Below are 13967 nucleotides of genomic sequence, written 5' to 3'. Positions count from 1 at the left end.
CTTGGAAATCCAGAAACGCCTGGAAGTGTCCAAGGCCAGGTTGGATGGGGCTTGGAAAAACCCGGTGTAGCGGAAGGAGTCCCTGCCCGTGGCAGGGGGTTGGAACAGGATTATCTCTGAGGTCCCTTCAACCCAAATCATTCAGTGATTTTATACGCTCTATTTTTTCATGTAACGAAGCAACGAGATTCCTCCTCTCTACAAATTTAAGTTGAAACACGGGGTCTGACCAGTACAGGGAGTATCACACAAACGATTTATTTACTCCATTTTCATACACGACTTTTTGCCCTGTGAGGGCGGTGCCCCCTGCGAGTGTTCCAGGCCGGGTCGGACGGGGCACGGAGCCACCCAATCCGCCCAGTCCACTGAAGGTGTCCCTGCCCACAGAGGCTGCCTGACGGGGGCCGGTCCTTTACGGAGGGCCCCGTGCTGCCGCCCCGCGCATGCGGGCTGGGGGCGGTGCCGCTTGAGGGGCCGCGGGCGGGCGTGGCTGCGGTGGCCCGCGTCGCCATGGAGGGGGACCGCGGGCTTCGTGCCCCCTGTGCCGGGAAGGCACCGCGGAAGAAGCACCGCGCGTCCCCTCTGCCGGGGGCAACCACTCTCCCGGGCAGCCGGACCGGTGTCTCCCAGACGTGCCGGCGGCGCCTGTTCGGGAGCGCGGGGCCTCGCGGGCCCGAGCCCGCTTGTAAGCGCCTCTCCCGGGCGGCGGCGGGGCGGGGGGGGTACAGGAGGCTGGGCCGGTACTGGCGGGAAAGGGTAGGGGAAACAGGACCCTGCGCTGTGTTTTGTCCGGTGTGTTCTCGTGGGTAAAGATGCTAGGCAGGGTAATCCGGGTAAGGTTTTTCGTAGTAGCGATCTCGGTGTCCCCCCCCAAGGGTTTGTTCCTCACACCTGTGCCCAGCGCAGCGAGTCCTGTGTGAGGTTGGGAAGGGGTTTCTTGTTATCCATGTTCCTCACGGCTTGGAGAAAGCAGGCTGGAAACAGGAGTGTTCTATTTAGCTGCTAGTTAGCAATAGGAAGGATTTTTCCTTCTGTAAAGTGCCTTCCCTCCATTTAATCAAGTTGGAAGGGAACATTTAGAAATGGCAAGACAAAAGCCTTGCTCACCTTTGAGAGAATACCGTAAGAATTGCGTAAAGTCGTTATTCAAAAGGAGCTGCCTCGTTGTTGAACGCAGTGCAGCAGATAGGAAGCTAAGAATTTGAGACCTGTTAAGAAAAAAATGGAGTTCAAGGGAAGGGATGGGAATCAAGCAAAGGCTGACAGAATATAGGGAAGACCAGCGTGGGATGTCTTGATACTGGGCTGATCTTAGTAATTTAAAAGTAAAGCTTTGCTGTTAGAGGGTACAGTGAACATTTGTTTTTGCCTTGTTCCTGCTCTGCTGGCTCCTGCTCTTGTATATATTTAGTGCTCCTGTGCACAGGACTGGGTGCAACCAGCAGCCTGGAGGTCTTCCATATCCGTGAAAAAAAAAGAAGGAAAAGGATGAGTCCTGTCCATATATCATCCTGTCCTGAATTCCCAGGAAGCTTCAACCAAAGGGCTCTGTGTGGCCCTGGGAGAATGCAGTGTTTCAGACCCAGTTTTTAGTGCGGGGCTGGACACTCCTTTGTGGTCATAAAAGTGTAACTCTGGAAAGTTTGGCTGTTTGTGGCTCTTGGATAATGAAAGAAAAGCACAAAGCTAAATAACATAAAATTAGTTTTAGGATAAGAAAATATGACTCTGAAATTTGATGCTTTCTGATTAATTGTGTCATTAATGCCATTTGGGATTATATACAGTGAGGACCAGTTTATGTAGAAATCCTTGGTACTCTTAATAAACTCCATTTAAAACTGATTTATACTCAAACTACTTTGAATCAAGGTAAAGGTTGCTTCCAAGGTGGTGGGGTTTTTTTTTGCTTTTAATCAACCAGTTTCTAAAACACCAGAAGTATTTCTTTAAGTCTGTTTTTTGTTTTGTCTTGATATACTGCTGAAAGAAGCAAATTCAGATTTTACATTGTTTGTGATAATAGGGTCAAAAAGTGTTATGGGTGTGGAAGGTGGGAACAGGTAAAGGTTCCCCGTTAGAAAAAATAATTAAATTCTAATATTGAAATTATCATTACTGAACTAAATATTTATTCTCTAGGCCTGAAGAAAAAGCTCAGTGGGAAAAACCTACCAAAAATTAAAGAAAATGTTGAATACACTGAAGAGAGCTCTTCATGCAACCAAAGGTCAGCTAGAACTCATTCAAACACACCATTGTTAAAACTTGCTAGTAAATTATATTGTTTTGCCTTGTGAGATGGCTCTTGGAGCAATGGTGTTTGAATTATCAGTGCACTGATATTTGTCAGATTATTTATTGACAGCCCGTAAAGACATTTTGGAGTTGTTGCCTTTGTCTAAAACAGTGTAGCTCTGTGATCGAACTTGGTTCTGTTCAACTGCAGCAATCAAGTGAATGTCAGAGGAACAACAGACTTCAAGATAAAAGAAGAAGAACCAGAAGGAAGCAGTGTACCACTGAAGGTGAGAATGCTGTCTTGCTTTTTATGTACTAGTGATGGAAGATAAATCAGAGGAATGTGACATATTAAATTCTTTTTCTATTCAGGTAAAATTTCCTGTGAGTTATGTGTGTGTGTGTGCCCGTGTGACGTTTTTCAGGCTGAACTTGGTCCTGTATTTTGGATTACATTTTCTGTATCTTTTGCCAGAATAAAAGCCGTTGGAGCTGCTGTTAGCATGAGAAAACATCAATACTAATTATCCTTAACGAGGCAAGGCTGTAGGAATTGTGTTTGGTGGAAGAGATCTCAGTAGAGTGTGATTCCAGAGAATTGCTCACTTCTAGGTCAGGCACAGACCTTTGACAGATTGCTGTTGCTCTTTCTTGTGTTATTAAAACTGGAACAAAGTGATTGGAGATGATGGTGCAGAAGTGTTACAGGACAGTTAATACTGCAGTGGCAAGAGAATAGTGAACCAGGTGTGTTTGAACTGAAATCTGCTGCAGCAAAGGGCTCAGGTGATACTGGTATAAAACTATTTTTCTTTAAAATGTTACCTCTTCTTTAGACTCTACCAATTACTTACATTTTCTACAAAATGCCTAGTTTTGTAGGATCTATTGCCTACACATTACAGATGTTTGTATTTGCAGAAATGGTGTAGGACTCTGAAAGTGAGACTGGGTGTCTGAAAAAAAAAAAATAAAAGGCAGTGAAATTCATTACTCCACCAGTGTTGTGCTTAAGTTCAGTTGATGTCAATATGCCTTCAATGGCAGTCTCATCCAGCAAAGATTGTAGGATCAAATGATGGGGTATTTGTCACGAATTTTAGAGCTGTAAGTCAGATTGCAGGTATTTTAATGTGCATGAAAAATCCTGCTACAAATTACACTGTGAATAGCAGGCTTAAGTGGTGAAGTACTAGGCAGTGAGTTTTCTCAGCATCTGCTGATGTAGGATATTTAAATGCCTTTCTTTGTCTACAGTCCGTTTTCTCAGGTTGTTTGTATTGATCTTTTAACTTTAGGAATCCAAAATAATCAACTTTGAAAGTAAAGGAAGTTTGAAGAATGCTGAAGTGACTTCAAGTGAGTATAATGGCAATACATTATATTATTAAATATATTTATATTAAACTAAATGTAAAATTAATGATATAATTTTATTTCTATAAAAGTACTGGTCTTGTACTGTGCTGTTGTTGTTCTGGTTCTGACTGTGATATTAGAAAGCGAAGGTTTTGAGACCACTGGCTGGAATTCTGTCTCTTATTGCAGCATGTGACTGGGCTCACCTGAATTGGTTGTAGGCAGCACAGACAGACCTACAGCCCCTGAGATAGTCTTGAGCCCAGCGTGTTGGAAACCACATGATCTTGGTTTTATCATTGACAGAACTAATTGTGGACACGAGTTCTTCAGTTTACTCAAACCTGCATTTCTAAAAGCTTGTGACCTATTTAAGAATTACCCTACTAGAGGCTAAATTCTTCAGGTATGTCTTGTGAACCTTGGGCAGCGAAGGTGTCTTCTCTTAGCTTATGGTAGTGTATGGAAGTAAACAAAGGATGCCCTTTGTTTGCTTCTTTAACTGTATTATGACTCATACTGACATGACAATATTTAGCTCATTACAGGAATGAAACTCAGATAAGGAAATCCTCATGACAAGATGGTAGACCTTTTTTAGCCACCTTTTTTGTCTCTTTCTCTAGGTACAGAAATTACTCTTCCCACAGGTGTTTCCACCTTTCTCATAGAGTATTTAGATGAAGATTCAGCTGTAGATTATAGCACTATGAGCAACAGCCTGAAGAGTTATTCATCCCCTGAAACGTTCAGAGATAATGATTCAGGTGAGACTTTTGGGGGACTTACTCTAAGTTTTATTTGATGTAGAAAATGTGAGGAGACTATCTACAATAGAAAGACTAGCTGCCTCCCTTGGTGTGACTTACCAGGTTACATCTTTGCTATAAACCTGTGCTTAACATGGAATCTGTGTATCTGTCCTCTAATCTGCTGTGAATCAGGTTCTGGTGTAATTTGAATCCTACTTTAAACCTACAGTATTCATGGTTGACACAAGCTGTTTACTGGGAATGGCCCACAAATGTGCTTTCAGTCAAATTCCTTCCAAACTTTTCTGCAGCTGTTTGAGCCAAGACAATGCTTTAATTTTGCTTTTTAGTTCCTGTCCTGCAAATGTGATTGCTTTCGGTTTGGTCACAAATTTAATAACTTGAATTTCAGCATAAGAAGTCTGCATTTACATTTTTTCATGTCCAGAAGGATGCAATTTTTACTCTGTGGACCCTAGCAAGTACAAGAACTCTACTCTCCTGGACTCCAGCAAAGCAGTGACCATAGATAAGATACCACAGATCTCAAATGTTTCAGCAATATTAGGTAATTATTTTCTACAATACTTGAGGATATTATAAACAAATTTCATTCTGGTGTGAGGAACCTTTATAAAATATGTAATGATGATTTTAGGTAAGGTCTGTCTGCATAATGGAGAGCAGCTCCTTGCTAGTAGTCTGTGTTTGCTTCTAATGTTGTGCTTTCTAATTTAGTTTGCACTAAAAAATTGTCTGGTCTAAGCTGGCATACCTTTTTCATTTAAAGTTTAGCTTTCATGTTTTGGGTTTTTTTTAGAACCTGTACCAGAGGATTTTCCAGACCGATGCATTAGAAGGTAATCGCTACAGCAGACTCTTTGATGGACCTAAATATTCAGGCTAAATGTTCAGAAGAGCAGAAATGTTCTTCTCTTTTGAGTAATACTTAAAAGAAAGGCCAGTACAAATAAGCCTCTGCTCCTGCAAACACTTCTGTGGAGTTTCAGCTACCTGTGTCCTCACTAACTTTGATGCTGGTGGAATTTGAAATTGGTCAGGGAAGAGGGAAGTCAGTGTAAGAGAACTCAATGAAGGATTTTATGGAAGGAGATGACATTTATTTACAAAATCCCTAAATAAGCTGCTTTTATGCAATTGCATTAATTCTGTCAGATTTCATTCAGTCACAGCAAGAGGTGTGTGCTCAGGTGGTCTGGCCAGGCTTGTCTGTGCAGTAGAGTGTGAAGGGTACCTGTTGTCAAGTCTTCGTTAAGTCTGACATTCTGTGCTTGCCCAGAGAAAAATCAGTTTTTGGGCAGGTTTTTTATGTTCTTTAGGAATCACCAGCTTACATGGGGTGCTCCTTTGCTTTGGAATGCTGCTGACTTTATAATATAACCTTGGGCCAGGTGACTTACTGCCTGTTGTTAGTGTTTCCTTGCTTGGAGTGCATCTGCCAGGAGGTGGAATGGTGTGTGTGTGTGGTGTGCTGGGACCCTGCTGACACCCCCCTGTTGTTGGGTGCCAGGTTTTCTCTGACAGGTTGTCTGTGGTGAGGTTTTATCACAGAGAAGGGTGTTCCATACTTGGCCTTGTCACAGAGCTGCCTTCAGGCACTGACATAGAAACCTGAGGAACAAGGAACAGCATAATTTCTTTTAACCCTTGTGCTTCTCCTTCCAGTCTTACATGCAGACATTTTCATTCATAACACATATCAATCTTAGTGTTACAGATCTCTACACAGTTGATTCGGATTTTTCTTGTGAACCTAATTTCACCTGCATCCTCCTTAAATATGTTCTGTCCTACAATGCCAAAGTGCTAAGTGTTTAGCGAGTCTTCTATGGGTCTTAAATTGCAACAGTCCTCAGGATAAGCTGTATGACTTGATAAACTATCAAATAACTGTAAAGGGTGATTAAGCAACTCCTTAACAATATTTTTTTAAAATAAGCTTTATCCCTTTTCACTCAGCATATATTTTCCTAGGATTTTCTTACTAATAGTTTTTTTCAATGTTAACATTCATTCAGAATAGTTGTTCTTTTTTTTTCCTCCTCTTCTAGAAAGAGACCATCAAATTGCAATTACAGTTCTTCAGCATTAAGCATTTCAACTACGCTGGCAGGTAAAATATGACCTGAAGCAGTTGTACTAGCTGTGAGAACAGAATATTCTACCCAAACTTAAATGATTGCACAGTATCTAAACCAGGCTTCTACTGTGTCATTTGTCTTCCAGCACAGACTAAACTCAGTTATGTCTAGAAGGGAAAGTGTAAATTGAAAAATCATCCCAGCAAATAAGACTTGGTTCTAATTAATGTGTTAGGGGAAGAAAACAAAAACAATCAACCAACTAAAGTCTCAGACCCTGCATTTTTCCATTTAATCACCCATGATGCTCAATGAAAATTGACATTTCTTATTTAACTTACCCAGAACAGAACTGTTTGTGTCATGCTCTTTACTTGAGCTTATTTCATATAAGTCTCACAAATACATTGATTACACTGATGTAAGTATAGTTCTGATCTGTGACCAATATGATTCTGTCTGGCCCAGGTACCACATAATTTCCACCTGCTCAATTTTGAGTGCAATGGCAGCAGAAGTTGCCACTGGTAAAGACTGCTGTGATTATACAGGTCTCTGGTCCAACAGTATTTACCCAGCTGTAAATAGCCAGGTGAACATAAGATTAATAAGCAGCCTTGTTTAAGGAATGGGAGAGGAGTAAAGCAGTGCTGATGGTGGGGAGAGGGAGATGAGCATTATATTGGAGGGTGGAACTGTGTTTTGGAATTTTTCCTCTTTGAAAACCGTCCTGTAAGTCATGGGGTGGAGAGTAGCTGTCTTTGTCTCAAAGTCAATTAATGTGTCGGAAATCTGTCACAGGCAAAAAACTCTGTAAAATAACAGCTGCCAGAGAGAGAACTCCAGACCTAAAAAGTGGTATGCGCTGTTCTTCACCGTTAGGACCGGAAAGCAAGGTGAAAGATCCTTAATAAATCAGCAAGGTTGTAACACAAATGGTTTGCTCCTTGTATGGGTGGAAAACTCCACCTAGAGGAATAGTAGCTCCTGCTACCCTTGTAAAGGGGTGCTTGCAGCCCGGGCAGAGTGAAGATGTAGCTTGCCTCTCCCTCTCGATAGAACAATAGTCATGGATGTCCCCAAGCTCACTGTTTTTCAGACTGGCTGTCAGTGGTACTGAAATGGGTTGTGTAGAGCTTGACTATGCCAGAGGGACTCTAAAGTGATTACCAGGCTATAGGGATTCACTTTGTAACACAAAATGTAATTGTTTCACTATTTAGTATGATAATCAAACAGCTAAAGCCAAAAGGATGAAGAAAAAAGCCCCCAGTTTTAATCCTTTAGAAGAAGGTTCGTCATCGTTTAGGCAGCTTGATTCCCCAGGAAACACTTCAGCCAGATCAAAGGGGTTGACAGCAGAAGTTCTGCCAACCAAACCAACAGATGCTGTGGTGGTGAGTATTCCCATTGTGCTGCACTGGTTAACACTGGCATAGAATGGAAGTGGGAGTTGTGAATCCTGAGGAAAGTTACAATTAATTAGGAGAAGTGGCAGGAAGTGCCACATCTGAAATGTCCATGCTGCAGTAAACTAATTCTTTGTTTTAATTTTGGAGAGCATAAGACCAAAAAAACCCTGAATGACAGGAATTCAGTACTGAAGAACTAGTAGTAATTCTAAATGGAGTTCCTAAAGTATTGTGTACTAGGAGAATACCTTAAGAGTAATAATAAACAGCAGAGACTTTGAAACTGATACTGAGTTCTTCTCTGTTTTTATTTAGCAAATGACTTCCACCATGCTAATCATGGAGGAAAATAAAGTCCTAAAAAATCCCGGTAATGCTCAGCCTTTAGAGCTAGATGTGAGTGTCTATCTGATACCTTTTTTTTTTTTTTTTTTTTTTTTTTTTTTTTTTTTTGAATGATTAAAACCAAAGAAACCATTCCTTGTGGCACACTCCATTTCTGCCTATACATATGTTACACTGCAAATTGCACAATAAACTGTGATAAATTCTGGACAATGAAAAAACCTAAACAACCCAACCTAGGAATTTGGTTTATATTTTTACAAATGTAATGTAAAACCAGCACTAGTATCCTTACTTGCACAAACCCTTTGATTCAAAATTGGTATTTAAATGCTAGTTTGAATTTTTTGGCAGGACAGGTAGTACAGTACTGCCACTTGTCTCTGCACAGTCGAGCTAGTGCATACTAATAAACAGAGAACATCAGGGTCTAGCTGAATCCCTAAATAATTTTTTTTAAGCAGTAGAATATCTTTTGCACAAACCAACAACTGTTAGCCAATCTGAATTATTGTCTGTTACTTAACTGGGCAGTTACTTCTGTATATTTTGTATTTTGACGGAGCTGTAGCTGAGCTTGTCGCCAGTGTGCAAAGCCTCACCTGGGGAAGACCTGTTCCCGAATACCACAGGCCCATTTGTAAATTCAGAAGAAATTGTTCCTGCATCTCTGAGCTCAGAAAAAGAAATTATTCCTCAAAGTCCAGAAGAAAAGAATATTTTAAAGGTTCTGATTTTATTGCACTTCTTCAATCCAGTTTTATCATGCTAATTTGTAGTGTACTGTATATTTAATCCTTACAGTATTAAAACTGCTGAAGAGAATGTTTAAAGCTTTGAAGCTTTTTATCACCCTTTCCAATAGCATGTTGAGTGTACACAAGTAGTCTTAAATGTTTTCTAGTGACATGTCTTGAAATCTGTATGTCATCTCTAATTTCCCTAGAAGAAAGCTAAAAGAACATTTCTTCAATGGGAAGAGTTGTGTGAGTGAAATGTCATTAATATTTCAGCCTCTGTGCGACAGACGAGAAGTCTGCTCCATCATTAGAATGTCACCAGGCCAGAGGCCTTCCCAGCTCCAGCAAGTTCCAGTTAACTGGAAAGAGTTCCACCTTCCCAAAGGAGTGCCTGAAGGTAAAGGAGTATAGACTTGGTTCACTGTGCAGATGCTAACTAGTTAATTGAGTGTTTAAAGGTTGTTGGGCTTTTTTTAAAAGCCTGGATATTTGGAAAAATCGCAAGGCTATAAAGAGTAAAAGATGCAGAAAACTTCAAATCTCTGGCTTAATAGTATTCTTGTACAACAATACTTTATTAAAACTGCACTAACATTTTCTCCCCCAAGGATCTTTAGCATAGGAATTAATACAGTCATAGGCTACTTTATAATTAAGGCCTTATTATTATTCTGTGCTTTATTTCTAGGGTGAGTAAGCCTGAGTTGAACTTAAGATCTGGTATTCACTAGCCCCCCCCAAGTAGTTCAAGTTATCAGTAATCTTTTTCTTTAAAATCTATCAGTTTCTCATAAGGTTTCTGTTCTTTCTCCTGAAACCCTTAACATAAGGAAAGCTCATTTCTTCACTTCCTAGATTTTTGTTAAACAAAAATGAGAAATGTGAACAAAACTGTCTCATCACTTAACAGAGGTAAAAACCCCACACTTTCCCATATCTTGTGAAGTTTCTCATGAAGTGTCATCTATTCTGTTTTAATTCAATACAGAGAGACTGCATAAGTGTGGCAGCTTTCAAAAATACCGAATACACAAAAATTTTCATCTTAGGTCCAAATGTCTTCCTACTGTATTACCAGTTGAGTTATATGCAGCATCTAGAATGCAGGGAAGTGCTTGTAAGTGTGTGTGTATGTATTAATTAATGACACTCACGCAATGCTTCTGTACAGATGAAAGAACTGGGATGCTAGGTCATGTGCCCAGGCAAATTGTGGTAATACAGAACACAGGTTGTACTTGGTGGGCAAGTGAATCAGCAATCAACAAGTGGTGTTGTCAGAACAAAAGTTTGGTTTTCTTACTGCTTTTCTAGAGGGTCCTGGTTTGAGGAATTATACCCACTGTGGTGGGGGGTTTATGATGGATGTTTTATTCTCTGCTCAAGGAGTCTTTCGGATGATGCTAGTTTTCAAGAGGAATGTACATATACTCAAAACTATTGTTCTCTCTTCACTGGCAAATGAGACCTGCAAGATCAGATTCTTCCAGACAAATGCTAGCATTGGATATATCTAGTGAATGTCTGAACAGCTGGTCAGATCAATGAGCTTTCTCTTACATGTGAGAATGTGCCACTTTATTGATAATTATTTATCACTTTTTTTTTCCCCCCAGATACTATTACAAGTACCAAAAATTGGATCTACTGTAAACAGAGATGAGATTTTTGGCTCTCAGCAGGAGTTAACAGAAGAAATTACCGTCTTGCTGCTGTGGCAGGGTGACAAAACAGAACTCCTAACTAGTAATTAATCTAGTAATTAATGGTTGTAATTTTTTTTGCATATATGTTGTTTGAAATTTAGTATTATGTGTTTCAGTAAGCTAGTAAATACTCAAATATGTGATATTAAATTATTTTGTACAGCAACTAGATCCTGTTCTGGGCATTATTCTGAAGGATTCCATAAAGATGATTCTTCAGTTTGTTTAGATTTTTAAAAAGTGTCACTGAAGAACAGCAGACCAAATTGCATTAATGGATTTACTTTTGGCTTTTTGTCAAGATTTCTAGTTTTCTCTAGTAGCATTAGCACCTAAAGATATGACCTCTGTTTAAGTGTTAACATTGGCTATGAAGGTAACCCTGTGTCCTGGGAGTGTTTATGAAAGCATTTATGTACTCTTGGGGAGCCAGAATAGTATGCCACCATTAAACTTCTTGAATGCTTAGGCCTGCAGAACTTGGAGGTACAGGACTGTGTGTTCTGCTGTAATCTGATTTCTGAACATGAATACAGGTCATCTTCACTCCATCATCACTGTGAATTGGCTCTTAATGATCAGCACTGTGTCACCATTCTGGGCACATCCACTGCCCAGCCACTGCCTTCTCAGAGTCCTTCCTGTTTCATCTCCAATATTTTGTAGTATCACATCTCTCAGTCATTGTTTCTTCTAGTGGCTTCAGACTTAGGGAAAGTAAATGCCTTACATGAACACAATGCTGAGAAAAACCCTTTTACTAGCTGAACTGTTTAAAGAAATGGATATTAACATTCTGGATTTTCAGGTTACTGCTCACACTGTGTCCACATAAGTCAGATTCCCAGTGCTTCCAGTTCAGCTTGTGGATTGTTAATTCATAAATGTTGTTCTTAATGTGCTGAATGTCTCAGAAAACACATTTTTTTTCCACTTGAATTCATTGCACATTAAAGTAATTTGGATCCCTACAGTGTTCTCACTACAATGTCCTTTACTCAGACTTTTTCTGGACAAAAAGGGAGTTTTTCAATGTTTCAAAATGGTAGTATGGCTTTCAAAAGTTTGAGTTTGTTTCTCAGTGTTATCACCCTGGAAAATAGTTCTGTATTTCTAAAAAGAGCCTGACAAGAAGACATACAAAATCCACAACTTTAGTTTGACTGCATTTGAAAATACTTGCAAAAGTTCAAACCCTTATTATCTATTCCCCATTGGGCTGGGGTAGAAGGAAGTGCAAATAAATCCTGCTGGATTAGTCTATGAATAAGTATTGTATAAACATTCTGTATGGCTCAAGGTTAAAAATTATGCCATTAAGCTATTTTTCTTTTAAGCATTAGTAGATTGAGTTCTGCCAGTAACTCCTTGGAGTCCTGTCAGGTATGCTTTTAATTATCAATATCCTTGTTGTTACAAATACTAAGTCACTAGTAATTATGCAAGAATCTAGAGCCCCTAGGAGACAGAGGTGAGCTCCTTGATGTAGCTTTAAGCAAAATTGAAAGTTACATATTTAGTAAGTTGTGCTTATGATGATTATTCAAGTAAAGGATGGTCTGGAATAAAGATGTGTTTATTGTAAAGGTATTCTGGAAGTCATAGGAAAAAATGCTTATTTTGCCCCAGGCCATTTGGTAGTGTTACACAAAGAGACTAATACTGGCAAGCTAATTGGAAAGTACAAGAGAGGAAAATGGGGTCTGTAACTAAGGAATTGGCTGTAGCAGCCCGAATATTGCTGGGGTTTGCTTTTGTTTTTCTTGATGTGATGCGGCTGTGTAGGAGGACAGAAATATCATTCATCACAATCTCTTGCCCTTCCGTTCAGTTATGAAGGCACTGCTTCTTACCATCTTTTGTCAGACTCTTAGAGAAAGTGTAATTAATTTCCAGGCTAGCTCTTTGCCCCAGGGAAGGAAATTCATTTTGAGGCTGCAACAATCTCTGCTCCTGTTCTGCTGTTCTCAAAGGAAAGGCATTTTCCCATAGTTCAGTTTTCAGCTGAAAAATTACTACATAAAATTTCATTCAGAGTGGAAACTGGCTCTTCCATATTGGTGGATAAAGGTTATGGGTCATGGCCAGTTAATGGGTAGGACAGAGGAGGTTATTTGTGCAGTGATTCAGGAGAGGAATCTGTTCAGTGTCAGTCTCTCCAGGACTGCTCTGTCACAGCCCAGACATGATGAAGTCTTAATGGCTTGAATGGAATTGCTTCCAGCAAGTCAGTCGATGCAGGAACTCTGATAATCCTTTATCACCAGGAATTGTGCATGGCAGATGTATGTTGAGTAAATCTATTATACGTAAATCTGTAAGAGGTTTTTCTTTAACACTGTTCAGTTATTTTTGTTATCTGAAGTGCACTTCTAGGAGACTTTGACTTCAAGTACCCAGAGATGGTGGGAGATGTGTCTTGTACTGGAGTGCTACAAGGGTACATGTACAGGCCAGTGGAGGATAAATGGTTCTGATTTGGTTCATAATCTTTAGACACAGAAGAGAGATGGCTGGGGTCCAAATCAAAATATGCTGAATGGACACATAAGTTCACTTATATTTAAAGGGACTCCATCAGCTTGAATTGTACTGCATTTGAGCTTAGCTAAATCTTCATTGCTCTAAGTTGTGAAACTACTGAAAGCTGAGTTACATATTCTGGCCAAAATTCTATCATTTTGTTGTGTTCCCTGAGGACTTTTTGTATTTGAGTCTGTGTTTATGTGCTCCTCTTGAAGCCAGGAGGCTTTCACATGGTGAAAAGATGTAAAAAATTGGTCATGTATAAATCTGTAGCAGGCATGGGTGTCTTCTGTACAGAACAAGGGGAAAAAGATGCATCTAAACATTAATTCCTGGTTTGTGTTAGAATTATCTCTACAGCTTCTAGTAGATGGAAAACAAAGTTCCTACAGAGGGGTGATTGTGAAGAATCATTGTGTAGATATGTTACACACGTGTTAAATTATGCCTTAAAAACAATCTGCTTAATTTAATCTTACATCAAACGTTGTTTTAGCTTAATTTCCATTTTCCAGGGAAAGCAGATGAGTCAGTTTTGTCAGTCCTTAATTAAACTTCCTAGCAGTGTTGTATCTGAACAGTGAGACATTGAAGGAGACTGCTAGCTCTTACCAGGGTTTTTATTTCACTAAAATATTACTAATAAAGAGTTTTGCAAAAAGGCACAGATCCTTTTCATTTTACAAAACCTATCACACTTTTTTTTTTTCTTATAATTTGTTTTGGAGTCAGGTGCTGGGCTTTATGTCCTAGATAATCTTGTGGATGGATGTTTTACCTG

At 39.8% G+C, this 13967-nt stretch overlaps 1 protein-coding gene across 6 annotated transcripts; it reads left to right on the top strand.

Moving 5' to 3' along the window:
- Nucleotides 1-446: 446 nt before the first annotated feature.
- Nucleotides 447-13849, top strand: MEIKIN (meiotic kinetochore factor). 6 transcript variants are annotated; one of them, XM_032124848.1, is made up of 14 exons: nt 447-688; nt 2146-2233; nt 2453-2531; nt 3543-3603; nt 4230-4370; nt 4807-4923; nt 5176-5215; nt 6428-6489; nt 7259-7353; nt 7681-7854; nt 8185-8265; nt 8786-8941; nt 9228-9351; nt 10571-13849. In XM_032124848.1, exons 1-14 carry the CDS (start codon nt 514-516, stop codon nt 10615-10617), a joined length of 1440 nt encoding a protein of 479 aa, XP_031980739.1. In that variant the 5' UTR covers nt 447-513; the 3' UTR covers nt 10618-13849. The 6 variants fall into 6 exon arrangements, with proteins under 6 accessions (XP_031980739.1, XP_031980738.1, XP_031980743.1 ...); XM_032124847.1 differs by having other exon boundaries at nt 448-688; nt 4804-4923; XM_032124852.1 differs by lacking the exon at nt 7681-7854 and having other exon boundaries at nt 448-688; nt 4804-4923.
- Nucleotides 13850-13967: the final 118 nt, after the last annotated feature.

This window comes from Corvus moneduloides, chromosome 15 (assembly GCF_009650955.1).
Source record: "Corvus moneduloides isolate bCorMon1 chromosome 15, bCorMon1.pri, whole genome shotgun sequence".
NCBI lineage: Eukaryota > Metazoa > Chordata > Aves > Passeriformes > Corvidae > Corvus > Corvus moneduloides.
Note: the sequence above shows the minus strand (reverse complement) of the source record. Positions and strands in the feature narration are given on the sequence as shown.

Bases quoted from the DNA above. Each gene is read 5' to 3' on its own strand.
- MEIKIN (XM_032124847.1), top strand. From the start codon at position 514: ATGGAGGGGGACCGCGGGCTTCGTGCCCCCTGTGCCGGGAAGGCACCG. The intron at 4,371-4,803 runs GTGAGACTTTTG...TTTCATGTCCAG, and splicing joins GTTCAGAGATAATGATTCAG to AAGGATGCAATTTTTACTCT. The intron at 7,354-7,680 runs GTGAAAGATCCT...TTCACTATTTAG, and splicing joins CGTTAGGACCGGAAAGCAAG to TATGATAATCAAACAGCTAA.